At 46.1% G+C, this 26,694-nt stretch overlaps 1 protein-coding gene across 2 annotated transcripts; it reads right to left on the bottom strand.

Moving 5' to 3' along the window:
• Positions 1-1,561: 1,561 nt before the first annotated feature.
• NME9 (NME/NM23 family member 9) lies at positions 1,562-25,320 on the bottom strand. Of its 2 annotated transcripts, XM_060638755.3 has the most exons (12): positions 25,159-25,320; positions 24,816-24,852; positions 18,591-18,648; positions 14,338-14,441; positions 13,203-13,274; positions 10,773-10,889; positions 9,445-9,520; positions 6,781-6,863; positions 6,397-6,489; positions 5,327-5,481; positions 3,836-3,972; positions 1,562-1,815 (listed from the first exon to the last, which is right to left on the bottom strand). In XM_060638755.3, exons 2-12 carry the CDS (start codon positions 24,846-24,848, stop codon positions 1,751-1,753), a joined length of 993 nt encoding a protein of 330 aa, XP_060494738.3. In that variant the 5' UTR covers positions 24,849-24,852; positions 25,159-25,320; the 3' UTR covers positions 1,562-1,750. The 2 variants fall into 2 exon arrangements, with proteins under 2 accessions (XP_060494738.3, XP_060494739.3); XM_060638756.3 differs by lacking the exon at positions 18,591-18,648.
• Between the last annotated feature and the right edge of the window lie 1,374 nt (positions 25,321-26,694).

The following is a 26,694-nucleotide window of genomic DNA, read 5'->3' as shown; positions in this document are numbered from 1 at the left end:
AGGCTAGTTGTGGCCTATGACCTGGCTTCTAGAGAAAAACTGAGGGAACCCCTGCCTCAAGGGCCATGTCTCGGCCTACCTAGTCACCTTTCCTCCTGTCTCTGCAGCCCTTGGCTCCTGGCCTTGGCTCTGCTGAGCAGTCAGCCCTCTCGCTGTGTGGAGGGCCAGAGCCAGTCCTTAGGTAGGAAGGAAGCTCTGTCTTTATTTCACAGGGCAGATCCTGCCCTAGCGCTCATCCTGCATCCTCTGGTTTGCTTCCATTGTAGGAAGCCAGGCCCAGGTCTCTGCCAAGGAGTTCCATCCTCAGTGTGGGCTGACGTTTTAGCCAGTCTCAGGAGGCTTCTCTCCTCCAACCCCACCCCCTGCCCCCATTCCTTCTGCCTTGAGCCTTCCAGACTCTGAGAAAAAAAATACTCTACCAAGTTCTAGATGGAAAGAGCACATCACCGGCTGTACTACTCTAGTGTCCCTTCCTGCCTTCCCTTCCCAGCCCCGCTGCCCCCAGCTATTTCCTGGGAAGGCTTAAAGGTCATCTCAGACAACAACACACATCACCCCCACAGCCTCGGTTCCCCCACCTACTCATCTCCCCCACCTGCTTTTAGAGGCTTTGGTCACACCATTTCTCATCTCTCCAGTGATGGAAGATCCTTGGCTTCCTAGCTTCCGGGGAGACTTGCTACTCATTTCCTGCAGCCTGACTCATCCTTCTGTCCCCAGTGCCAACATAATATTGGCAAAAAGAGCAATGCACCTAAGAAGAGTAGTCTTCTGGGAGCTAACTGTGCATTTAAAGAACTTCAAGTCATAAGCTAAGTCTTCTGGAGAAAACCAGCAAATGAGAAGGAGATCGCTAACATTTGTCTTGGGGAGTAGACAAACACAGCCTTTTCCTCAGCAAAGCGGATGCCTGGGCATAGTGAATTTACAAATAGATCACAGAGCAAACCAGCAGGAGGGAGTGGCTATTCGTGTTAATATTCACGGGGGTAATAATAGTTAATATTCTCCTGAAAACCTCCAGTGACTGTCAAGGGCACACCCATGGAAGGATGGCTAAACCAGGTGATTTAGCGAAAGCTGGAGGCAACTTGGCTCCACTGGGAGCTCTCAGACTTTAAAAATTAGGCTGTAGCCAGAGTCAAACCAAAGAAATGGGGGAAGGGAGCGTCAAGAAAATGAGATGAACACTGGTTCCAAATGTAACTCCCAAGCATTGTTCTCAGATGGGAGGTCAGGCAGCTTTGCGGGACAGCCTCTGTGGCTTGGGCAGGCAGCGTGAAGACTAAAGCTGGTACCTGTCTGCCTCCATGTCGCTATGCCTGGAAATGTTCTAACCAATATTTTTGTACTGTTTTCAAGTTGGTAGTTACCAGCTTGAACTCTAAAGTTATTTGATCGATAAATAGATTTATTATTGGGGAAACACTGTCCTGTGTAACTCATTATCCCCCGAGATGACACCCTGTCACACCAGGATACAATAACTGATGTCCATTTATTTTATAAAATCCCAGAAGTAGCAAAAAACAAAAAAGTATATGTTCTATATACTATTTAATAAGGCAGGAAAGTATATTCTGTTTATTGTTCATGAGAGATGGCTAAACCAAATAAGTATTGGTGCGGAAAAGAGGTTCCAATTCTGGAGGTTTCCTTCTGTGCAGCTGATTGGAGTGCACAGACATTCCATCTTGTGGCCTCGTGGCCTCGCCCTGGTCACATGCTCCGGAAAAGCTGCACAGCCGTCTCAGTCCGTGTCCTCAGGGAAGCGAAGCACCTCAGTGGGGCCCACCGCTCCTTTGGCCTCGTGGCCTGTGGGACGACAGATGTTCTGCAGGACTTCTGAAACCTAGCCCTGTCCCAGCCCTCTCTCCCACTCACCAGAAGAAGCAGGAAAAGGGGGTCTAACTACATCACAGAGGATGAAGTGAGGGGTCAGGGTGGAGGAAACAGCAGAGAGAGGCCCTAATAAGTATGTTAGGGACCAGGAATTAAAAATTAGAATGAAGGGCGCCTGGCTGACTCCGTCGGTGGAGCATGTGACTCTTGATCTTGGGGGTGTGAGTTCGGGCCCCATGTTGGGTATGGACGTTGCTTAAAAATCTTGAAAATAGGAAAATGAGTTATTTGTTGAGCATTTAATATGGGTCAGGCCCCAGGCTAAGAACTTGAATATCCTTTGTCTCCTTTCATCTCCACGACAGCCCTGTGAGGAAGATCGCTATTGTGGAAATACTATTACAGGGCTAATAATGAGTCTGTCATTATCTCCATTTCACAGATGAGGAAACAGAGGTCCAAAAAAGGTAAGTAACTTTCCCGAGGCTATTCATCTGGTAAATAGTGGAGCCAGGATCCAAACTCTGGACTGTCTTGTCTCCAGGGCCCTTGACCCCTGACCCTTAGCAGAGAAAGTGCCGGGTAAGTTGGAAAGCAGACGGTGCTCCTGACGACTGAGGAAGCCTGGCCCATTAAACAAATGAGCAGAACATCAGCACCCTGATGAGGCTGCTTCAGAGTCCTGCTCCCAGGAGGCTGTGCACTTATTCCCACAATGTGGTCTGGTTCAGACCCCTGGGTAATTGTCCCCTTTGCTCATCATCACTTGGCCCAGAAGTCAGGCTCATGATCTCCCAGCACTGTCCGCAATCGCTCCGATGACTGTTCCCCAGCCAGGCTGCTCTCCTCCTCTCCCAGACTTGGCCCTGAGTTAAACTACTTGTTTCCAATTACCCCTCAAAAGGACGGAGATGTGCCTGGTCCTGGACACCTAAAGGAATGCACCATGGGCTGTCTCTGAGGGTGGGTCCCTAGAGGAAACCTGGCCCTAGCAGTGCCACTGTCACCCCATTCCTCCTAGGAGGGGAATGGCTTTGCGTGTGTCAACCTGGGTCTGTCTGATCCACCTAAAGCTGCACTTGGCCATGATCTCTCTACGCCCATCACACCCAGCCTGTCCCTCTGCTGGCAGCTGCAGGGATTAAATGAGGGCTGGTGCTGGCCAGCTCCCATCCCAGACCACCTGTGTTCTTACTCAGCCAGATTCAGATCTTGAGGAGAGAGACCGCGAAGATATCAAACACTTAGGTAAATATATTGGTTAAAAGTCAAACGTTTGTGTACAAGTATGTTGTTACCATTTCAGATCTGCACGCAGTCTTCTCCCAGGAATCCCATCCTCACGTCCTTTGCTTTTCCCAGGATTCTTAGCCCCTGGCCCCTTCACCTCAGGCTCAAACCACAGATACCCAACTCAGCAGCAGGGGCATCCCGAGTGAGGCCTACTTCTAGTTGTGGAGTGAGGTAAGTCACATCCACTCTGGACCCCTTGGGTTTCTCACCCAGATTTGGAGGTGGAGATGACCCCGCACACTTTTCCCAAAAAGCGGGGGCTGAGGGATGCAAGAGTCACAGCAGGCTCAGGGCCCTTCTGTATAACTATCTACCACTCAGCAACCCTACCAAGGGTCCGGTGTGGGGTGTGTGAAACACAGGAAGTGAGGAAGTGACATCTGGCCTCTGGCTTTGGAGCACGATTCTAGAAAGCTAGTTAAATTTTCTCAGCGGTTTCCACAAGAAACTGCAAAAGTAACTTTGCAATGAAAATATGACTCCAAAGTAAGAATGGAGCAAAAAAAAAAAAAAAAAAGTAATGCGGTATTAAAAAGCGACATCATTACAAAACAGATCAGGACTGCTACTGAGGTTATATAATGGGCCCTTCACCAGACAGGACCTTATTAGATTGAAGACCTGGTTGCCACATAATCATCAGCACCCCCAGCTTACTTGCTGCAGATGTAATAAAGACCAAACTGCCTTGATGACTTACCCAGAGAGGCTTCTAGAACTTCGTCTGAAAACTTAAAAGTGGGGAAGAGCAATGCCAGTTCTCTGTTGGCGTCATCTCTGTCCTGGCTTCCGTGGACTGCGTTAAAGGGCATTTCTGTGCCGTACTGAGCGCGGAGACTGGGAACATTGGCAAAATGCACAAGAAACATTTGTTTCATTTGAGGAGAAATGTTTTGCTCTCTGGCAACATGGTCACCAGCTACCAGTTAGCATGCTGCATTTCTGTGGAATGGCTTTCTCTCTTTTGGAAATGCCAAGAACAACAGCAAGGATAGTAGCTGACATGTATTCCATTGTGATTTCTCTGCACGTTGCCAGGTGCTTCACATACATGATCCCATTTCATTTGTGCCACAGTTCTATGAGGGACACTCTGTCGTGATTCTCAGTTTAAGTATGCATGAGTCATGGTGTAAGCTCAGGAGCTGCCATTTTGTTGATAGCGCCACCAGGGACTAGCACCCTGCCAAGAGCTTAATGTAGCTGTTCATAGTTAATCTGTCAATAACCCCGAAAGATAATACTAACATTGCTAGGGCTTCCTTTGTGTCAAGCACTGTTTTGAGTACTTGATATACATGTATATACACACATACATATATACACATACATACACTCTCTCACACACACACACACACACACATATATATATGTACACACATACACATTCAATCCTCACATCAGTGTCTGAGGCATTGTAGCACCCATGATTGAGATGAAGAAATTGAGGCACAGAGGGATTAATGCATGGCCCAAGGACGTGCTCTTTACAACACTGTGGCCTCCCATAATATGCATCGTGATCCCATTTTGCAGAGGAGACAACTGAGGCTCAGAGAAAGGACTTGACTGAATATGCAGCAACCTAGGATCTGAACCCTGGGCTGTCTTACTCATCCCACATATGAATGTTTATATATGAATGTTCTGGCCCTGACAACTACAAGGTACAACTGCAGTTACTTAGTCTCTTGCTCATTTCTTTCCTGTTGTCTGGGCTTCTCTTAGCTTCAAAGACAAGACCGTGGATTTGGCATTGGCAATGCCAGGCTAAATACAGGGCCAAGGCAGCCTAGTGCAGTGTGCAGAACAGGGTGCTCAGACTCCAGGGAGCCTTAGGACACCCTGGGAGGGGAGGAGGGTAGAGGGGGTTGAGTCTGCAATGCCGACCCCTAGGTCCTGCCCAGAGTCTCTGACTTAGCAGGCTTTGGTAGGGCCCTGCAATCTGTATTTCCTGGATGAGTTCTGCGTGTGGTTCTGGGATCACACTGTGGAAACCTCTGGCTGCAGAGAGAACAGTGAAGACTGGATCAGAGGGAGAGACTATCAGGGCCTCCTCAAATGTGTAACTCTCAGGGTCTCTCCAAATATATATAAAGGGGGAATTCAGGGCTGAATACAGGGCAGGGCTCTTGGCTTCCTTGGGTTCAGGTTTTAAGATGAATGAAAAGACCACAGCTGGTGACGTCACCTGTCAGGCTGCTCCCTCCTTGCCACATCAGGGTCACAGGGCCCCATGAGCATTCGCCAGGCAGTGATCACATCCTCAGTGCCCTCAGTCCTGGTGAGTATCAGGAGGTGGCTCGGTCCACTGCACATGTGATGCACCAGCTTCTCAAATGCCTCCTAGCACAAGGAGAGGAAACAGTGACCTGGGTCAGGGGCCCTGGGGCCAACAGTGGGTCAGTGGGCCCATCCCTCCACAGGACAGGAGAGGTTCAGTGAGCAGCCTTGCCACCAGCCAGCATGCGCATGGAGGGCCCAGGGTGGGGTGGTGGTGATGACCAACCACACCCAGAGAACCCAGATGAAGGCAAAGGCAGGAAGATGAGACTTCGAGTTGACTTGTTTTGTTACGTGAGACTAACAAGTTAGGTATGGTCATTTAAAAGACCATGTGTATTGAACTGATGTGGATGCTAGATAGCCAGGGGAGGGATGTTGCTAAGGCATTTTTTGCAATGTCTTGCAACCCTTCCTGATATTTCAAGTAGCAGGTTTTCCTTTGGGGAGCAGCCCTTGCTCATTTCACTTGGCCTACCCTGGCTGACAACCATGACGCCTCTTCCCCCACCCCCACCATACACACATATCTCACCTAAGAGGGGGGCTATGGCCGAGCTAGGTTGGCCAGGCCTCCCTCTCAAGCAGGGGAGTCATAAGCAGAAGAAAGTGTTTGAATCTGAGTTGTCCAACAGCAGCACCTAAAAGTGACTCTCCATGGAACTCCACTCCTAAGGTCTTGGTCCTTCTCCCCAACACCTTCTTATTCAACTCCTTCAACTGTCTTCTTCAGTTCTGGGAGTTATGGAGTAGGCTTCCAGTAAATTATTTATTTTATTACTTGTTAGAATCAAAATCTCTTCCTTGCAACCAAAGAACTTTAGCCTGATAAAGGCTATAATCATTATTCTGAGAGCAAATTCATATTCTTGTTCTTCGTAATACTCTGCTTTCTCCCAAACTAATAACCTATAAACATAATGTTGGAGAAAGAAAGAAATGAGATTATGTCGGATGTATGAAAGCAGATGAGCTGACCTCCCCAGCTTTGTGTTGATAGAAAAGTCGCATTTCTGCCTCTGTCATGGTTCTCTCTTCATTTGTTAGAATGTCAAAACCGGCTTCCAGGATCTGTAAAAAGACACATATATGATGAAAGGGTAAATCAAGCCCAAATTCATATCTAAATGTGCTGAGAAGTAAAAGATAATGGGAAAGGTAACATTAAAAGCGGAGACCCTCTGCCTCTTCGTATCTGTTCTAAATGGATTTAAAGTGTTTAACTTACTTAAGTGGAATTGTAGTTAAAGCTTCTCAGAAGCCTTCTTTTCCCACCAGCACATGGCTGTACGATGTCCGCCCCTGCTTTTCCACCAGAAGAGAGACATGAGGGTGTCTGTCAGGAAGCTTTGTCTCTCTTACCTTCATAATAATCTCATCAGTCTTTCCGTGGACCACTGCGTCTGGCTTAATGATGGCCAAGGTGCAGGTCTTCCCCCATGGCGCTGCAAAAAGCCAAGGATGGTGCTCTCAGGTGCTGGATTCATAGCAGCCATCTCTGAGGCTCTCAGGGGGCCATCCGCAGGGACCATGGTGCCCCTGCACTCAGCTCCCGGGTCCCCCCGCCCCCCTGGCCTCTTGAGTGTGCCTCTGCACACTTGGACTCTAGTAGAGGCACAGGTCTGGCTGCAGACCTCAACCTGGCTACAAGGGACAGGAACGTGGGAGAAGGGGGCTGGGAGGGGGTGGGAAGGGAGGAGGGGAAGAAAGTGGGGAAAAGATCAGAGACCACTGAGGAGCAGAACCCCAGAAACAACTGAAAGAGATGGCTTGGAGTCCGAGACACCTGGAGTCGAGGTCACACAAGCCTGGCCTCCGTTGTGCCTTCCTGTCACCCTGTCCTGATTCTTAGCCTCTAAGTGCTGTCTGCTGTCTTCTCCTCTCCCTTCACTGGCCCCTTCACCAATGCTTCCTTTACCTTTGCTGGCATGTGGGCAGCAATCACTTCCCCAGGCCCTGAGTCCATGACTTTTCAGCGCCAGCAAATTCTACCAAACTGCAACTACCATCTCCTCTATCTCTACAGATTCTCTTGAGAGAAGACCAGATTGGCCAGCTCATTGTTTGGAGCCAAGGTAGCAGCCATAGTTCCATGACCAGTGTCCTAATGGCTGTCTTTTGGTCAATGTCCACAGGTCCAGTCAGCTGTGACAACAAGGGAGGTGGCATGTGATTGTAGCCCCTACTCAGGCCTGCAGAAAGCTGTAGGGGAACCCCCATGTCCAGTCCATAAGCTCATCCCTACTGCACTCCTGTTTGTATGAACTTGGCCTTGGTGAGCTACCCACACTCTCCACAGACTCTGTATCCCCCAGAACCTATTTTCTGTTATTAACTTTTATATCTGTTGTATTGCAATGAAACATGATAGTATGTGCATTTGAGGAGAGCTTCCTACTCTGGAAATCACAAGAACATATACACTGCAAAGATGTGAATCATTTTAAGCCACAGATCTATCCATTTTTCTGTATTGTTTCTGATGTCCCATGTACCCTTAGTACTCTAAGAATTCTTACAATGAATCCTTTATACATTGACCCATTAGTGAGATTCCCTAGGGGTGCAGGGTGAGAACAGAAGAGGTCAGATCAGGGCCCAGAGATGTCCAGCTTGAAAGGGGAGCAAATGAGAAAAGGCCAATGAATGGGGAGGCTGTGGAGAGGCCAGAGATGCAGAAGGAAAACGAGAAAAGTCATGACATCTCAGAAACCAAAAGAGAAGACGCTGTGAAATCATCCAAGTCCTCGGAGAGAGGCTGTAGGATATGACTGGACACCGGTCCTGGGATTTGGCACTAGGAACATCACTGGTGCCCTGTGAGCACCAGAGAGAAGCAGGCACATGGGCCATGTGAAGCGGGTCAGGCAGGAGCCAGAGGTGACGGGTGGCCCAGGGAGTAGGGAGGCTCCAGAAACTCAGGCATGGAGGAGAGGAAGGCTAAGGGCAAGGGCAGGCTTTTCTGGTATTTTCTAGGTGGAGAGACTTGATTTGAGAGGATATAATGAGAGAGGGAAGAGCAGATCATCCAAAAAAAAGGCAACAAATGTTTCCTGCAAAACACTGATTTTTTTCCCCACGTGAAGTTCTTTTGGTTTCCTGAACTGTGCCTCTTTCCTTGTTAGCATCCAACTCAAACAGTCCTCATTCTCCATACACGCATAAACAGCCTTTCTACTTCATGCGATGATAAAAATCTTCCTTCTCTTTCCACCTCGGTTCCTGAACTCAGCGCTGCTTTTCCCCGGAGCCCTGGTTACTGTCAAGAGCTGCCTTCCAGCAACAGCCCTTCTGACTCCTGCTTTCCATTCTGTCAGGTCAAGTTGTTCTCTCATAGTAAAGGTTCGGGAATAACTGTGAGGCCCAGGAGTGTGAAATCCATGAGTTGATACTTGGTGCGAGGTTGTGGGGTGAGAAGGTGTTCGGTACAGCTGACTTTTGGACACTTTAGAAAAAAAGGTGAAAATACGAAGTGAGCTCTTTAGCTCAAATGAAGACCAAGGCAACACCAGCACCACTGCTTGAAATTCTACCCTCCATTTTAGTAGGTGGAACTTTTCCTGATGCATGGTAATTGCCTTGAAAGTCATGCTGGTTATACTTGAATGATCAGCTGAAGTCTGCGTGGTGCTGAAGATGCCAAGAAAGGGCAAAAGGGAGATCTGACACAGTGTGTTTGAAGTCAGGTGATCGGAAACAAAATGTTTCATGGTTAATCTTCCCAGAGTTCAGATTGCCCAAAACACTGATGACTGATAAGGTGTTTTTTTTTTTTTAAGTTTATCAATTTTAAGAGAGAGGGGGAGAGAGAGAGAAGCCCAAGCAGGCTCCGAGTTGTCAGCACAGAGCCCGATGCAGGGCTAGAACCCACAAACTGTGGGATCATGACCTGAGCTGAAATCAAGAGTCGGACACTTAACCGACTGAGCCACCCAGGCGCCCCTACTCATAAGGTTTTTAAAAACTCAGATTTAAAAATCTGAGTCTGCTTTGCCTTTTCACCTTGCTTATTGGCTCTATACTCACCCATGTCCTCATCGTCACCACTGTCCTTGTCACAGGTGAAGCATCCATCTTCATCAGACAGAGCCTCGTCTCTAATCTAGGACAAATTGGTCACGAACAGAAAGTAGTTAGCTAATTAAAATTACCACAAAGACCTTCAGAAACCTACAGAAGCCAAAAAAGCAAAGGCCCAAAATGCAGAGCCAAAAAAAAAGGAGGTCAAGATCATCAGCCTTGGAAACTTTACAAGATCCTTTTAAGTGGCCGGATGATGGTGGGGGTGAGGGTGTTCAAAGACAAAGAAATCTATGCTGATCTTAAGGCTTATATTCTGTCCATTTCCACAAGCGCCAAGTAGAAAAGATGAAATCGAGAGTTGGCAAGAAGACAAAGGAAGAAAAGACAAGCAAGGAAATATTAAGCAATTGGCTGCACCGTGCAAGGAAGTAGTAAAGACAGAGATCATTCTCCCTCCACAGAGAAAATGCGTGATTTTCTTGGGAAAAAATATGATTGATTCTAACCCACTCTATAAAAATAGGGGTTTGCTACTTGGAATTGAATATGAAAACTTGAAAAACGAACACTAAACTACGTTAAGGCTCGTTGGACAGAGCTCAAAGCACCAGGAAATACCTCTATCTAAGGTGGTGTTGATTTTCAAAGGCAGCCACTTATTTGTGAAAAACTTGTAGTCTGTGTTATCGTGGAAATTATCAAAATCACAAGCTATGCTGATCCTATTTCTCATGTGAATGACAGCTTAATTTCTAAACTAAAGAAACAAACGCTCGGGGGATCACAAGCCTTTCAGGAATGGGAGGTGAAGGCAAGTCACCAGGGGTGAGTCACCCTGAGGCTGACTTCTCCTATCCACTAGTTGACTCCATAACTTTATTTTCATTTCTGAACTCATTGTGAGGGTTCTAGAAACCCCTGTTAAGAATTGAAGTGGGGGATGAGAGGGACATAGATAAATGAAGATCAAGTGTTTTGGAAGAAGGGGGCAGCTTTTTTAAAAGAAAGCTTTCAGGGGCACCTGGGTGGCTCATTGGGTTAAGTGTCAGCTGTGCTGTCAGCTCGGAGCCTGGAGCCTGCTTCGGATTCTGTGTCTCCCTCTCTCTCTGCCCCTTCCCCACTCGTGCTCTCTCTTTCTCTCTCAAAAATAAGTAAAACATTTAAAACAGTTTTTTAAAGAAGCCTTTAAAACCCATGCCACTGCTTCCCCCTGAGCCCTCAAGGGCCCCCAGAGGGAGGCGTTTAATGAAGCTTTCCACTGACAGCTCCAGAAGAATTAGTGGGGGAGGGAACAAAAACACGGAGTTTGCCGCTCTGGGAGTGCTCCTTACCACTTTCCGTTCGCAGCCTTCAGCCAGCACCTTCTTTTCAGCCTCCAGCTGCTCCAGGATGGTTTTCTGCAGTAGCGGGGCATTTGCTCCTCTAACCACCGCCACCAGTGCCCCGCCCTAGAACACGGTACACACGCGCTACTCAGACCACTTGACCTCGTCTGCACAGGTCTTAATCTCTTCCAAGAGACTGTGAGTGTCCAGGAGTTTTGCTTAGGAGCAAGCCCAAGGTTGAGGCCGCCATCCGCTTCTCTGCCCTCTACCCCATGCCTCTCCTTTCAACTTCCTTCAGGGAGGGACACCTGGGTGGCTAACTGTTCAAGGGATCGAGCCCCACATCAGGCTCTGCATAGGGCTCTGCACTGACAGCATGGAGTCTGCTTCGGATTCTCTGTCTCCCTCTCTCTCTGCCCCTCCCCAGCTCATGCTGACTCCCACGTGCTATCTCAAAAATAAATAAACATTAAAAAAAAAAAAAAAAACTTCAGGAAAATGCCAGGGGAGGGGGAGAGATGGTTAAGGGAGGAGCAGGGCACACTAGGTCGTGAGTGATGAAATGTGGCCTGTGCGTGGCTTGTCCACTGGACAAATGTCTACTGAGCACTTGCTATGCCAAGCACCAAGATAGAGGCAACAGATATGAACACTAAACCTGAAAAGTTTAGTTGCCTCAATGACTGGGAAGTCAAGGGGTAGAGAGGTGGTGATATCAAAGAAAAAATTACAATAGAATATGATCATTGCTTTAAGAGGGAAATGTACAGGGGGTGCCTGGGTGGCTCAGTTGGTTAAGCAACCGACTTCGGCTCAGGCCATGATCTCACAGTTTGTGAGTTCGAGCCCCGTGTGGGCTGTGTGCTGACAGCTCAGAGCCTGGAGCCTGCTTCAGATTCTGTGTCTCCCCCTCTCTCTGCCCCTCCCCTGCTCACGCTCTGTGTCTGTCTCTCAATAATAAACATTAAAAAAAATTTTTTTTTAAAAGGGAAATGTACAGGATGCTTGGCATTCAGGGCAAGAAGGGATTCCCAGCTCCACCTGGGGTGGTCAGAGGAGACTTCACAGTGGAGGTGCCATTTGGGGTGACATAAGTTCCCTGTTTTGACCTTTTTGGCAGTCTCTGCATATTACAGAAGCTCGCAGAAAGTGGGCCTCCCCCATTTCCACCCTGCCCCTCAGTGGCCCTCCAGAGGGTGAGAGGTTGGAGCCTGCTGCCTTGGCACCTGTTCCCACAGTCCGATATGATTTATGATTTACACCTTAATCACTATAGGCTCAAGCAAACACCTGTGACAGATCCCATTTCTGCACCTGTGCTCCGCTGTCACTTTGGCTCCTTCCCACTTCTCCCACCATCCCCACCCATGTTTCAGCACATAACTGTAGTCTTCCATCAAAAATCAACGCTCATCGGGGGCGCCTGGGTGGCTCAGTCGGTTAAGCCTCCGACTCTTGGTCTCAGCTCAGGTCATGATCTCACTGTTGCGTTGAGTTCGAGCACCACATCAAGCTCTGTGCTGGCAGTGCAGAGCTTGCTTGGGATTCTCTCTCCCTCTCCCTCTCTCTCTGCCCCTCCCCTGCTTGCACTATCTCTGTCTCTCAAAATAAATAAATTTAAAATCAGTGCTCAAATAATGTTTACCATGAGCTTCCAATTTGGAATGCTTACAGTGCTGAGCACAGTAGCCCAAAGGTCTCCAAGCTAAACAACACTGGCCTGGCTGTCAGGAGATGGGAGTGGGTCGGCCTCAGTTCCCCCAACTGTACAGGGCAGGGGCGGGAGTCAGGAGTAGCCTACCAGTCAGCTGCCTTCAGGGCCTCAGCTAGGAAGCCAGGTGTGAGGTGGTGGGCCCTGAGGGGCGTGGGGCCAGGGCACGGATGTCACACCCAAAAATATCCAAATTATTTTTGAAAACACTGAACTACTTGGCTTTCCACAATAGTCCCTTTCATTTCCGAATTTCTGTAAACATATCTTCACATCTTACGGTTACATAAAAGTGAATGCGGAGGTTGTCTACCCCATTAAAGGAATACGTTTGCTGAAGGCTCCTCTCTTATAGAGCAGAGAATAGAAATCTTGAAACCCCGTGCTCTGATTGTGAAGCATCAGTCAAGAGTGTCCATGAGCCAGGAGCATACGCATTTGAGTGACTCCCGTTCTTTCCCACGTACAGCCAGTCAGGAAGGCTGCTGAGCCCAGAGTGACCATCAGGAGCTGTGTCTTCCCAGCCCCCTCCACCAACGAGCAAGGCCACCCTCCTAGGCAGGGACCTGCATTACCATGACTTAAGTACATCTATCCTCACCCCAAATAACAAATGCTCACTTGTCTGGATCAGTGAAGCCACTTGGTGACTTTCAGTGAGAAGCCTCTCTCTGAACCCTAATGATCTGCACAAGTTCTGGTTCTGGTTCTGAAAATGTACTTACTGCATAAAACAGAAAGGTCGGCTCACATCTCCCTCGGTATTTTTCAAGGGCATCAAGACAGTCTGCTTCTGCCTAAAGAAAACAAGCTGTCAGGAGGGCTCTGGGGTGCCAGGGACGCAGGGGCACGATGGTGGGAGAACCACACAGGACAATAGACACACAGGCACACACCCCATATATCCCCATAAACACACACACACACACACACACACACAGGCCATGTATATATACACACATATCCCCCACACACACACCACCCCACACGTAAACACTCATATACACACACCCTTCCCTCCACTCACATACACACTGTGACTGCCCCTACCAGGTGAGGCCCTGGCTTGCTCTCATGCCTTTCCTTCTAAGGTCTTTTCATCAGAATAACTTTGCTGTCAACATATTGGTAAAACTTGTTGATGGTGTGCTTTTTTGAAGAATAAGACAAGGAGGAAGCAAGGGTTTCTCCTGCTCCCCAGCCAGCTGCTGCTCCAAACCAGGGGGCTCCACTGTCTGACATCCTACTACTGCCAGCAATGAAAGTCCCCAGACTTTGTCTTCGGTGTCTGATAAACCCTGTGCAGGGGCCTAACACTTCCCCATGCAGGCATCTCCCTCCCATACTCTCTCCAGAAGTGTCAGAAGGTCAGTGTACGTATATTTTCTCCTGCGGTCTGCCTATGCACCTCTAATCCATGCGGCATATCGATCGTCTCTTGCACACTTTTCTGGAACTTATTCCCATTTCCATACGTTCATCCAAGCGAATATTTGCTAGAAATTCCCCATGATGGAGCAGAGCACAGAGATCTTGAAATGCCGTGCTCTGGGAATAAGACTTCAGAGTCTACAGCGTTGATGAGCCAGAAGGAACACACGTGTTGAGTGACACGGACCCCTTCCCTGTGCACAGGGTCAAGAGATGCCCAAGCCCAGAGTGATTGTCAGAAAGGCGGGGGTGGGGGTAGGAATCTTCATCTCTAGAGAAACTGTAAGCATCTATGACCGATGACCAAAAAATTCATAACCGATGTCTTTTCAATGATCTGGAAAAAGCAGCTCCTGATTCCTGTTCCTGCTTTTAAGTGTTTAATTATTTTACAGTGTTGTATGACGCTCTGCTGGGGGAGGATCTTACTAAGGCAAAATGCAGAAGGTCCAGGCCAACCTCGATCCTCATCTTCTGGAAGAGGCTCACCACGGGTTTGCAGGGGCCACACCACCCTTGATAGACGTCGACAACTACGTGGAACCAAGAAGCAGGAACGTTCAGTGGGCACCAGCACTCACCACGTCAGGCAAAATTTATACCTGCAAATTCTAACTCCTCTCCAGTGTACATCTGTTTGCAGGGTTCTTTAATGGTCAAGGGATTCATTAATCCCGTTAGAGTAGAAGCAAGCATGGGGACGGACAAACTGCCCCTCATTCTTATGAACTCAGTGTTTTGAATTCTAAACATGATGGAGTAAGTGTGGTAGAAAACAGTTTTCTTAACGTGGATCCTTTACCTGAAGTAATTTTCAGGCTTCTTTCAAGGTCAATCAGGCCCTCCATAAATATTTGAAGTGTACTAACACTGTATTTTTTTTAAAGCTTATTCATTCATTTTAGAGAGACCGAGAGAGAGTCCCAAGCAGGCTCTGCACTCTCAGCACGGAGACTGACGTGGGGCTTGAACCCACGAACCACAAGATCACGGTCTGAGCCAAAATCAAGAGTCGGACCCTCAACCGCCTGAGCCTCCCAGGCACCCCAAACTATTTATTCTAAAAGAAAGAGGTCACTGTAAGTGGCCTGTCAGCATACAAACTACTCTTAGCTGCTTTGATAATAAACACAGTTGAGACATTTTCCCCTGATGGATTAAAAGCCACTTGTTTTGGGTAAAGGAGAGTTTTATTTACTTTATAAAATCAACAGTGTTCTCCTAGAAAGTGTACCTGATAGATACCTAAGGGAAACTTGCATACTTTTTCCGTCGTTTGTCCCACCCAGTCTCTGGGGTGTGCCAGGACTGGGTGTGAGGGAACCCTCTTGCCTGACTGCACTAGGCCACAGGGCCTGTAAGGAAAGCTAAGCAAGCTAAGCCAACACATGTGCACCAGATACATGCGAGACATGCCCAGCCTGATCATGACACAAAAAGTGCTAGCTTGTGTGAAGTTCAAAGAGATGAAGTAACTAGCCCAAGGTTTAAAAAAGTAATAATTAAATCTTCAAGCAGTAGAACCTAGTTTTTTCTTCCCTCCAAAATGTTTATTTATTTATTTTGAGAGAGAGCGAGAGACAGAGGACAAGCAGGGAAGGGGCAGAGAGAGAGGGAGACAGAGAATCCCAAACAGGCTCTGTGCTGCCAGTGCAGGAGTAGAACCTAGTTTTGAACCCAGGTTTGTCTGATGCCATAGTACATGCTCTTTCAACTACTCCAGGAAATAAACAAGATGCATGAATTCAGGAGCGTCGGTTAGTTTCAGCCAAGCAGCATTGTTTTGCAGGGGAAAAGTTGGGTGTGGGAGGGATGAGGAAGCCAGGTTCAGAGGGGGATCAGGGGGTGGGAGGAAAGGAAGGGAGGAATCCATGAGACTTGGAAAAGGAAGGGAAAGATGGATGGTGAAAGTCACCTGGGCATGGAAAGGACTCCACCTTGGAGCCTGGCAGAGGAAAAGAACTGGGTGGTGGCAGGGAGAGATCATTTGGGGGAGGGAGAAAAGTGCACTAGATTCTAGACATGCTGGGTTTCCAGTATGAACCAGAGAATCTAAGACCAGTGGTCCCAAAGGCAACCAGACACCAGCAGGGGCAGGAGACAGATTTGGGCCTCCTGGGCATCCAGGTGGAGGATAAGCTCTGGGTTTCTCTGAGGACAACAGCAAACAGGATTTGTACCCATGGTTCAGCTTCCCGGCTCCTCTGGCACTCCCTGGCTCTCTGGGCAGTGGTGGCGACAAAGGCACGCTTCACAAGGTTATGAGGGAGAGCAGGACTGGAGAGGAAGCATAGCAACAGTTTGAGAGACAGGAAGGAAAACAGGGAAGACATCTGGAAGGAAAGAAATGGCAAAGAAAATGAAAAGGGGTGTGTGTGTGTGTAAATCTGAATAGACTTGCATGTTTGAAGGCAGATGAAAATGATCCAGCAGAAGGCGGGACTTCCAAGACAGGGGTTGATTTTGGAAACAAATTTCTGATGGCTCTAGAAAGAAGGAAGAGCCTGATAAGAAGGGAAGGACGAGCCCCTGCTGCCTCCAGTCAGCACAATTCCCTGGCACCGCTCAGAGCAGGGCTTGACAGAGTCCACACCCAGCAGATGTCAGCTCTGATCACGTAGGGTGCCTGAAACATGGTAACTTCTTAAAGAATGATGAGAGGTAATGCTTGTTTTGCCCTAGAGCCATGTTCTGGTTGTACAGATGAGACACGCACACAAAATAGTTGAGACCTGGCACCATCGAAAAAGCTGTGTAATCCCTCAAGTAGTGGAGTGTGGCAAGACTCACACATACACTGCTGGATCGATGCAACCAGCAGAGATTTAGCACCCACTCTGCACCAGGCCTGGGCAAGTTGGCTACAGACGGAGATGAAAAAGACGATGCCCTCGTGTTTAGAGATTAGGGGGAAAGCCACGCGTGCTCCTCCAGACAGGGGCCACACCAAGCTGGATGTGTGTGGGAGGGTAGAGACTGAGACAGAGTCCCACCCTGGAGCCCAGGTGACTCCCAGGGGGGAAGTGACCATGCAGAGGTTCTGGAAAAATTGCATGCAAGGCAGCTGCTTTGGAGCTGGGCCTGGGAATGAGGGTGATGTCTCCAGGTTGTGATGGGGCCATGGCATTCCAGGGAGTAGGAACAACATGGATAAAAGTAAAGAAGTGGGGAGACTTGTGGCATGTTCAAGAAACAGGTGGGAGCTCAGGGCATATCTCAGGGAACAGTAGGTGAAGTGACTGGAAAGAAAAATTGAGTCATGGGAGGGGGTGGGGGAGGGGCCTTGAATGCTGAAGTCACTTGGGGCAGGTGGTGCTGGGGACAGATGAGAGCAGAGACAAGCCGGCTGAGCAGTGTATTTATAGGGAGAAGTGAGTGGATACACATAGAGAAAGGGAGCCCAGAGGTATGCATGGTAAATGAGGAAGAGAAAGGAATAGTAGGGGCAGTTGTGGTAGGCAGCCTCTCAGATGTCACCAGGGATTCCTGCCTCCTGGGGTTTATGCCTTTGTGTAACCCCCTGCCCTTGAGTGCAGGCTGGACCTAGTGACTGGCTTCTAACAAATGGAGCAGGGCAAAGTAATGGGATGTCACTTTTGAGACTCAGTTACAAAAAGGCTATGACTTTCATAGGTCTTTCCCTCCTCTTCTCTCCCTCTTCCCCTAGGGAAGAAAGTTACTGTGTTGCAAGTAGCCTGATAGATAAACTGATAGTGAGAACTTGATGTCTCTGGCCAATAGCCAGCAGGATCCTGAGTCCTGCCAATAGCCACATGAATGAAGTTGGAAATGACTTTTAAAGATCTGCCAAAGCCACATGACGGAGCTTGGAAGCAAACTAGACTGTAGTTGGGCTTGACATTCTCTGTCTCGCTCTTTCACTGCAGCCTGGTGGGAGAGCCCAAACCAGAGGCTAAGCAACACCTGGATTCCAAATCCACAGAAACTGTGGGATAATAAATGTTCGTTGTTTTAAGCTACTAGGCTTTGGGGTAAATTGTTGCACAGCAATAGATAACATACAGGACGACAGGGACGAGGAGGCCCAGGGATGGTGGCTCTGCTGTTTCCTAATGACTATGCAGTCCCTGGTTCCCATTCCTTGGGAGGTCTGGCTCTCCTACCAGCCCCTGAGTTCCAAGAGATTCTCACATTCCTAACCATACATTCCCCTTTGTGCCTCATGTAATCGGAAGAGGTTTTCAGGGGCACCTGGGTGGCTCAGCTGGTTAGAGCATCCCACTCTTGATTTGGGCTCAGGTTATGATCATGGTTTGTGAGTCTGAGCTCTGTTTCAGGCTCTGTACTGATGCAGAGCCTGCTTGGGATTCTGTCTCCCTCCCTGCCCCTCCTTCACTTGCTCTCTAACTCTCTCTCAAAACAAACAAACAAACAAACATTTTTTTTAAAAAAAGGTTTTCATTCCTTAACACTAAACAGCACTTGGGTCTGACAGTCAGCTTTAAAACAAGGGAACCCTGTTTTCCGACAGTACTGACTGCTTTCCTGAACTGACAGATGATCAAGCCAGATATATTTACACACAAAGAAGTCACCTTGTCCTTTATCTATGAAACTCAAGATTATAGGACATGGCATTCATTGCAGCCTTTCTCTTCATGGTTCAATATGCTGTTTAGCAATTTTGAAAAGGATGGATCTCAAAAATTATCTTAAATTACCAGTTAGTCCTTTGGAACTGAGCATTTCCTCCCAAAGCTCCTGGGTGCTGATGTTAACCTACCATCAAAGAGAACAAAGGCTGTATTAGTGAGGGCATAGATGGGGAAATGATTTGATGTATTTACCTACTTCTCTCTCTCCCTCTGTCCCTCCCTTTCTCCCCAAAATAGGTACAAATACACAGCTCAAGCTGTCTTCTTTCCCCAAGCTGCCTTTCTCCTTTTCTCTCTTCCTGTCTCCATCTCTAGGAATCACCACTAACCTAAGAAAATCTCAATTTATATATATATATATATATATATATATATATATATATATATGGAGAGAGAGAGAGAGAGAGAGAGAGAGAGAGAAAACACACAAGCACACACACACGTGCATCTGTGAGCAGGAGAGGGGCAGAGAGAGAGGGGGAGACAGAGAATCCCACGAAGGCTCTGAGCTGTCAGCATGGAGCCCAGCTCAGGGCTTGATCCCAGGAACCATGAGATCATGACCTGAGCCAAAACCAAGAGTCAGGCGCTTAATGGTCTGAGCCATCCAGGTGCCCCTCAGTCAATTTTTTTTTTTTTTTTTTTTTTTGGTAAATACATTTTTAAATGTTTATTATTTATTTATCTTCATCTATTTTTTTAACTTTATTTTTTATTTTTTAGAAATTTACTTCCAAATTAGTTAGCATATAGTGCAACAATGATTTCAGGAGTAGATTCCTTAGTGCCCCTTACCTATTTAGCCCATCCCCCCTCCCACAACCCCTCCAGTAACCCTCTGTTTGTTCTCCATATTTATGAGTCTCTTCTGTTTTGTCCCCCTCCCTGTTTTTATATTATTTTTGTTTCCCTTCCCCCTCAGTCAACTTTTAAAAATAACTTTTTCTTGTTGCTTGTCCAAAAAACAACATATAGAATTGTTTTGTGTCCATAAAATGTCCATAAATAGTTGCCATACTGTAGATATCTTTTTGCAACTTTTGTGCTCACTCAAATCAAGTTTTAACATTTATGTAAATTTATACACAGAGAGGGATTCATTCATTTTTTTCTCTTTCTTTTTATGTGCTCTTGAGCTATAATTCATGTACAGTGAAATGCACAGAACTAAAGAGTTACAGTTCACTGGGTTCAGGCAAATGCACTCACCCAGGTCACCACACCCCTATCACAATCCAGAACTTTCCCATCACCCCCAAAAGTTCCTCTGTCTCCTCCCAGTCACCCGTGCTCCCCACCCCAGGTGAACCCTGATCTGCTTTCTGTCACAGTACATTTGTCTCTTCTAAAGCCTCCTATAAATGGAATAATGCAGCATGTATGGTTTTGTGCTGGTTCCTCTCACTCAGTGTATTTGGGGTGCATCTGTGTAGTTGCGTGCCAGTAGTCTGTTCATTTTTATTCTTGAGCATATTGCATCGTATGACTATTGTAATTTGCTTGAAGGACATTTGGGCTACATCTAGTTTGGGGCCATTATAAACAAAGACTTACAAACACTCTTGTTACATCTTTTTGGGCTCATGTTCTCCTCTGTGCTCAGTAAGTAGATGCTCAAGGAGTGGCGTGGCTGGGACATAGGGCAAATATATGTTCAGTTTAGTAAGAAACTGCCCGCGCTTTTCCCAAAGTGGTTGTACCCATTTTGAACTTTCATCAGCAACGTGTAAGAGTCCTGGTTGCTCCACATTCTCACCAAAATGTAGTGACGTCATTCTTTTAAATTTTAGCCACACTCATGGTAATGTAGCAGTATCTCATGGTGGCTGTAGTTTCATTTCTCTGATGACTGATGGTGTTAAGCACTGTAAATTACTAAATAATGCTTATTAAAAAATAAGCATTTATTAAAATAAGCACTATTTAGTGTGCTTATCATTTATGTATCTTGAGAAATGCCCACTGGTCTGTCCATTTTCTTTATTGGACTGTTGGCCTTTGTATTATTTGATTGTAGAGTGTATCTATATCACAAAGATGCTCTTACGTTCCAGAAGCTTTATAATTTAAGCTTTCACATTTAAGTCTGTGAGCTACCTGAAATTAATTTTTGTCTGGATTGTGAGGGAAGGATTGACGTTAATTTTATTTCCATGTAGAGGTACATTTGTTTCTGCAAAACTTTTATTTTTCTCATTAAATTGCTTTGGCATCTTTGTTGAAAAACAGTTGACTACATAAGCATGGGTTTATTTTGGACTTTATTCTGTTTCATTGACCTATTTTCTATTCTTTTGCCAACACCACCCTATTCTGATTACCGTAACTTTGTAAAAAGTCTTGGAATCAGGCAGTGTGGGGCTTCCATATTTGCTCTTCTTTCTCAAGATTGTTTGGTTATTCTTGATCCTTCACTTTCCTGTATATATTTTAGAAATGTCCATTTCTACAAAAACTCCTGCAGATACTTTATATGGGATTGCACTGAATCAATTTGGAAAAAATTAGATCTTAGCAACAACATTGAGTCTTCCAGTCCACGAACATCATGTTTCTCATCACTTATTAAATCCTCCTTAATTTCTTAGGCAATGTTTTGTGCTATTTGGGTGTATGTGTTTTGCACATCTTTTGCTAAATATATCCAAACGTCAACATCAGAAATAATTAGCATTTGAATTTGTTGCCATTTCTTCACATTTTTCTCTTATCTATAAAGTATTCTAGTTTCCATCATAAATGAAATTCAAGGAGAAATACATATTATGTTATACATAGTACATTATTAATAGTGTACATTTTTATATAATGTCTTTATTTGGAAACAATTTCAAACTTATAGAAGATTTGCAAGGGCAGTATGAAGAACTTCTTGAGGGGCGTCTGGGTGGCTCAGTCAGTTAAGCCTCCAACTTTGGCTCAGGTCACAATCTCACGGTTCATGAGTTTGAGTCCTGTGTCAGACTCTGTGCTGACAGCTCGGAGCCTGGAGTCTGCCTCGAGTTCTGTGTCTCCCTCTCTCTCTGCCCTTCCCCTGTTCGTGCTCTTTCTCTCTCTCTCTCAAAAATAAACAAACATTAAAATTTTTCAAAAGAACTTATTGAATTATTTAAATTATTAAATAACTTGAATTATTTTGAAATTACTTAAATTTAAATTACCAATCTGATATATCAAGATCCCTCAATACGTTACCCTATATAACCACAATACAACCATCAAAATCAGGAAATAAACACTGATATAGATTATTAATATAAAATCTTCAGATTCCATTCAGGTTTTACCAATCATCCCAATAATGTCCTGAATGGCAAAGGATCTCATTGGAATCATCTGCTGGATTAGTCTCTTTCAGTCAGGAAGAGTTCTTCAGTCTTTCCTTGATTTTCATGACCTTGACGCTTGTGATGACTATGAGGGAATAATTTTGTAGAACGTCCCTCAGTTCAGGCATGTTTGATGTTCCCTGATTAGATCCAGGCTGTGCAGCTCTGGGTTGGTTGGAATTGATTAGATGGGCTGGAGTATCAGAAAAGCAGAAGAGTATTCTCTCATGGCATCCTATCAGGTGACACACAATTTCGATCTGCCCCCTTCTTGTTGATATTCACTTTAATCACTTAAGGTGGTCTGTGAGTCTTCTGCACTGTGAAATTATTCTCTTTCCCTTTGTAATTAGTAAGTTTTGTTAGGGCTAATTTAAAACTATAAAAATTAAAAGACCATGACAATTACCACTCATTCTTAATATAGGTATGCTCAGGTCTTTGTCCCGTTAAAAGAGCTGGAAACATGTAATATCTGCAAACCTTTTACTAAAGATCCATCTTTCTTTTCTTCTTCTTTCTTCTTCCTTCCTTCCTTCCTCTCCTCTTCTTCTTCTTCTTCTTCTTCTTCTTCTTCTTCTTCTTCTTCTTCAGAGAGGGAGAGAGAGCAGGTAAGGGGCAGAGGGAGAGAGAGACTCTTAAGCAGGCTCCATGCTCAGCACAGAGCCCGATGAGGGGCTCGATTCCACGACCCTGGGATCATGACCTGAGCTGAAATTAAGAGTTGGACATTTTACTGACTGAGCCACCCAGGCACTCCTAAAGATCCATCTTTAAAGAAATCATATTTCCATGCTTTTTGTTCCTATGAAAAACAAAAAAGAAAGAAAAAAACAGAAGAGTTTCTTGATGCCTTAAATGACCTACGAGAACTGGACTAACTCATCCTGGGCTCCCAAATGTAGTCCTGAAAAGGTGACTGAGGGTTCAGAAGAGTCCCCACCCCCACCCTCTCTCATAACAGTCGCTTCCAGAGGCTCAACTGTCAGTCACTAGCAACTCTCTGTGGTGCGCCCCTGGCATGTAATGAGCCACACCAGCACAGGAGCCAGGACTCTGAACAGTTAGAGAATCTCGTTCCCAGGAATGGGGCAGGAGCAGAACAGTATGGGAAATGTCTGGACTTGACTAAGCCCTATATTTGGTAGGGGATGAATAGGGAACATGTGGCACATTCTGGCCAAACTGCCTCTTGATGTCCTGCGATTTCTGTCTCAGTGACAGAAGGAGCCCTACATAGTCTTACCCAGAGAGAGGACAGGGTTCCTGGGCTGGCGAACCCTAGGGCACTGCTTTCAAGGAGCTTGCCTGGTGGAGGCAATGCTTATACAGATATCCCCATGCACTCCCAATCACCCTCCTCCTCAGCAAATGGGAGCCCTTACTCGGAGTACCACATTGAATTCAGAGCTCTAGGAAATAACATTTTTTTTGAAGTCACCAAAAAATAGTATTAGCGCCAAAGGGGACATAGGGCATAAACAGATGAAAAGACAATCATATAGGGCAAAAATCTTAGAGCCACCATAGGCAGCAATCAATCCAATCAGTTGTCACAACAATTCTGCAGGCTATCTATTATCCTGTTTACAGAAAGGATATGGAGTCTCAGAGAGGCTGAGGAAATCGTTCACAAAGCAAGAAGTGGTAGGACTAGGTGCTTAGAATTTATTTACAGACAGAATGTCCACATGTGAAAAGTTTCATAACTCTGGAGTATTACAGCATCAATGCTGGAAAGGCCCTTAGGGATAGTGCACTGGACAGCCTTGTTCTACAGATGAGCAAACTATAGCAAGAGAGACTGTTTAATCTATCTCCAGTGTCAGTTGCCTATGAGAAGAGTCAAGAACTATCAGGTCTTCAGACTTTCATTCCAAAGCTCTTCCCACCCTCTCCTCGTACATGCTATCCTTACACTGACATTGTTTTCTCCCTTTTTAAATTACTAGGCTTTTGAAACACATGCTCATGCCACAAAGGACAATGAAAGGGAAATCAGGTGTCTCAAGGTCACTGCTACTTTGCAGGAAGTGCCTGTAGCCTGAGCATGTATCCAGATGAGCTGAACTAAGAGACACTGTAAGTTTGCTTTAAAATGTGCACATATTACAGATCATCCACATGATCTGCTTATGACAAAGCACTTTGTTTTTTAATTAGAGCGAGAGAGTGCAAGTGTGGCAAGGGCAGAGAAAGAGAGAGAGAGAGAGAGAGAGAGAGAGGATCTTAAGCAGGCTCCACTCTCAGTCCGGAGCCTGATGTGGGGGCTGGATCCCACGACCCTGGGATGATGACCTGGGCCAAACTCAGGAGTTGAACGATTGAAATACTGAACTACTCAGGTGTCCCACACTCCTTCTTGCTTAGGACCAGGAAAAAAAAAAAAGCAGATGCTGGCTTACAGATTCATTCATTCCAGGTGCAAATGAAGTAAAGTGCTCTGTACAACGAATGTGTAGCACATAAAATATCAAAACATATTTCTTGAATAAGCAAATGATAGTAAAAAGCAGTGGTGAGAACTGGGTCTCCAGAGAGCATGTAGTTACAGAAGCATGCCCAAACTCAAAAGAACTCTACATCATATTCTCACGGCAAGCTGCATTTATATTTCAACAAAAATATGTCAGCATCGAATTGCATTTGTTCGCATTTTCTTGCCTTTTTAGTTTTATTTTAATTCATGTTTGGGTTATGTTTGCATAAGCACTATAAACATAAAAAGCTTATACCCAATGTTATGTTTACTTATATTTTAAGGGCACAAAAAGTTGTCTTTTTTTTTGTGGAGATTTTTTTTTTCCTTTAAGATGGAAGGGTACAATATTCAAGTTTGAGAACACTGTCTATCACTGCTGGCAAATAACATCACTTTTATACATTTCTTCTCACTCCACACCATCCTCCTCGATCCCTAACCCCCACCAGACGCTGGAAGCAAGCTCCCCTTGAGGCTTACCTGCAGGGCAATTTCCTTCTTCTTGCTGCCCATGGCTCTGCAAGGAAGACAGAAGCCCTGTTACTAAGGGCTCCAGGTGTTTCCAACAGCAGCCTGGAGACAAACCGCTGCGAAGACCCACAAACCCAGAGGTAATTATAAGTGGCAGCAAAGAAATGCCCTGATGCAAAAGGAACACCCCACGGGGGAAATGGAGCCCGCAGGGTCGTGGCTCTCCGGACGGTTTTCTGCCAAGACCCCTCCCCGCATGGAGTCGGGGAGCCTGCGACGCAGCCCTTCAGGCATCAGAGCTCCTGGCGAAGAATTCAGGCAGGAAAAGGCCACGGAACCCTGTTATCCTTACTGCTGCCGTGTATTCCCGGGAAACTGAGACACCGCGACGATCTCTCGACAGGTACACTGTCCTCGACGTGCTGCAAGCGAGTTTCCAATCTAGTCTGCGGCGATCCAGCCACAGTCGTCAGGGCAACAAAGCGTAAACGTCCAGGTAGTAATCTGGCGTATACGTAAGCCACGCCCACTGTGGGCCCCGCTGAGAGGCGGGAGGCAGCCCCGCCCCCTTGCTGTCAGAATTGTTCTGTAGGAACACTCCCATTGGCTGAAACGTTTGTCAGTGTCTGGGGATTGGGATCCGCCCAGCAGAGACCCTGGGCACTCCTGTACTTTACGGTTGAGTCCCCAAGCCCTGCATCCCTCCTGCCCAACCAGAGCTGGTGTGCAGCTTTTCTCTTCGTACGTAATGCATGCCAGGCAGGGGTGGCTCCAGGTTTTGAGGAATCTGAAGGGATTCCCTTTAACAAAGAATACAAAATTACAAACGCAAAATCATGCATGAAAGTCAAGTGGAACAAATGGAAAACAGTTACAAACAAGGTGTGAGTAGTCTACACCAATTAAAAGACAGAAATTGTCAATGGATAAAACAGCAAGGCCCAGGGGCGCCTGGGTGGCTCGGTCAGTGCAGCTTCTGACTCCAGACTTCCACTCAGGTCACAGTCTCAGGATTGGTGAGTTGGTGAGTCCGTCACCTTGCGGGGCTCTGTGCTGAGGGTGGGGAGCCTGCTTGGGACTCTCTCCTCCCCTCCCCTGCTCTCGCTCGCTCTCTCTCTCTCTCTCTGTCTCTCAAAAATAAACAAACTTAAAAAAAAAAAAAAGCAACACCCAAGTGTGTGTTGTCTATAAGAAATTCACTTTAAATATAAAGACACAGGTAAGTCAAAAATAAAGGAGTGGAGAAAGCTGTGCCATCTTAACACTGATCAAAAGAAAGCAAATTTCAAGCAAAGCAGACTTCAGAACAAGGAAGTTTATCAGGAATAAAGAGAGGACAAAACATAATGTTAAAGGTGTCACTTCCCTAGGAAGGCATAATAATATTTAATATGTATGTACCTAACAGTAGATCATCAAAGTATATGAAACAAAAACGTATACAACTGTATAGAAAAAAATAGACGAACTCACCATCATAACCAATGACTTCAACACCATTTTTTAGTAATAACTAACTCCAGCAGGCAAATCCAGCAAGGATATAGTTAAACTGAACAACAATGTCAATCAACTTAATCTGACATTTATACAATACTTCATCCAACAACAGCAGAATACAGGTTCTCCTCAAGTTCACATGGAATATTCACCAAGATGGACCCCTTTCCAGGTCATAAAACATACCTTAACAAATTTAAGAGAATAGAATTCATACAGAGTCTATTCTTAGACCACAGTGGAATTAAACTAGAAATCAATACCAGCTGATGAAAGAAATCAAAAGGATTTAAGTAAATTGAGAGCTACTCCATGTCTGTGGATAGAAAAAAATCAATATTCTTAAGATCTCAATTACTCCCAATGTGATGTGTAGATTAAGCACAAT

This window comes from Panthera onca, chromosome C2 (genome assembly GCF_046562875.1).
Source record: "Panthera onca isolate mPanOnc1 chromosome C2, mPanOnc1 haplotype 2, whole genome shotgun sequence".
NCBI classification, from domain to species: Eukaryota; Metazoa; Chordata; class Mammalia; order Carnivora; family Felidae; genus Panthera; species Panthera onca.
This window is presented reverse-complemented; position numbering and strand designations above follow the sequence as displayed.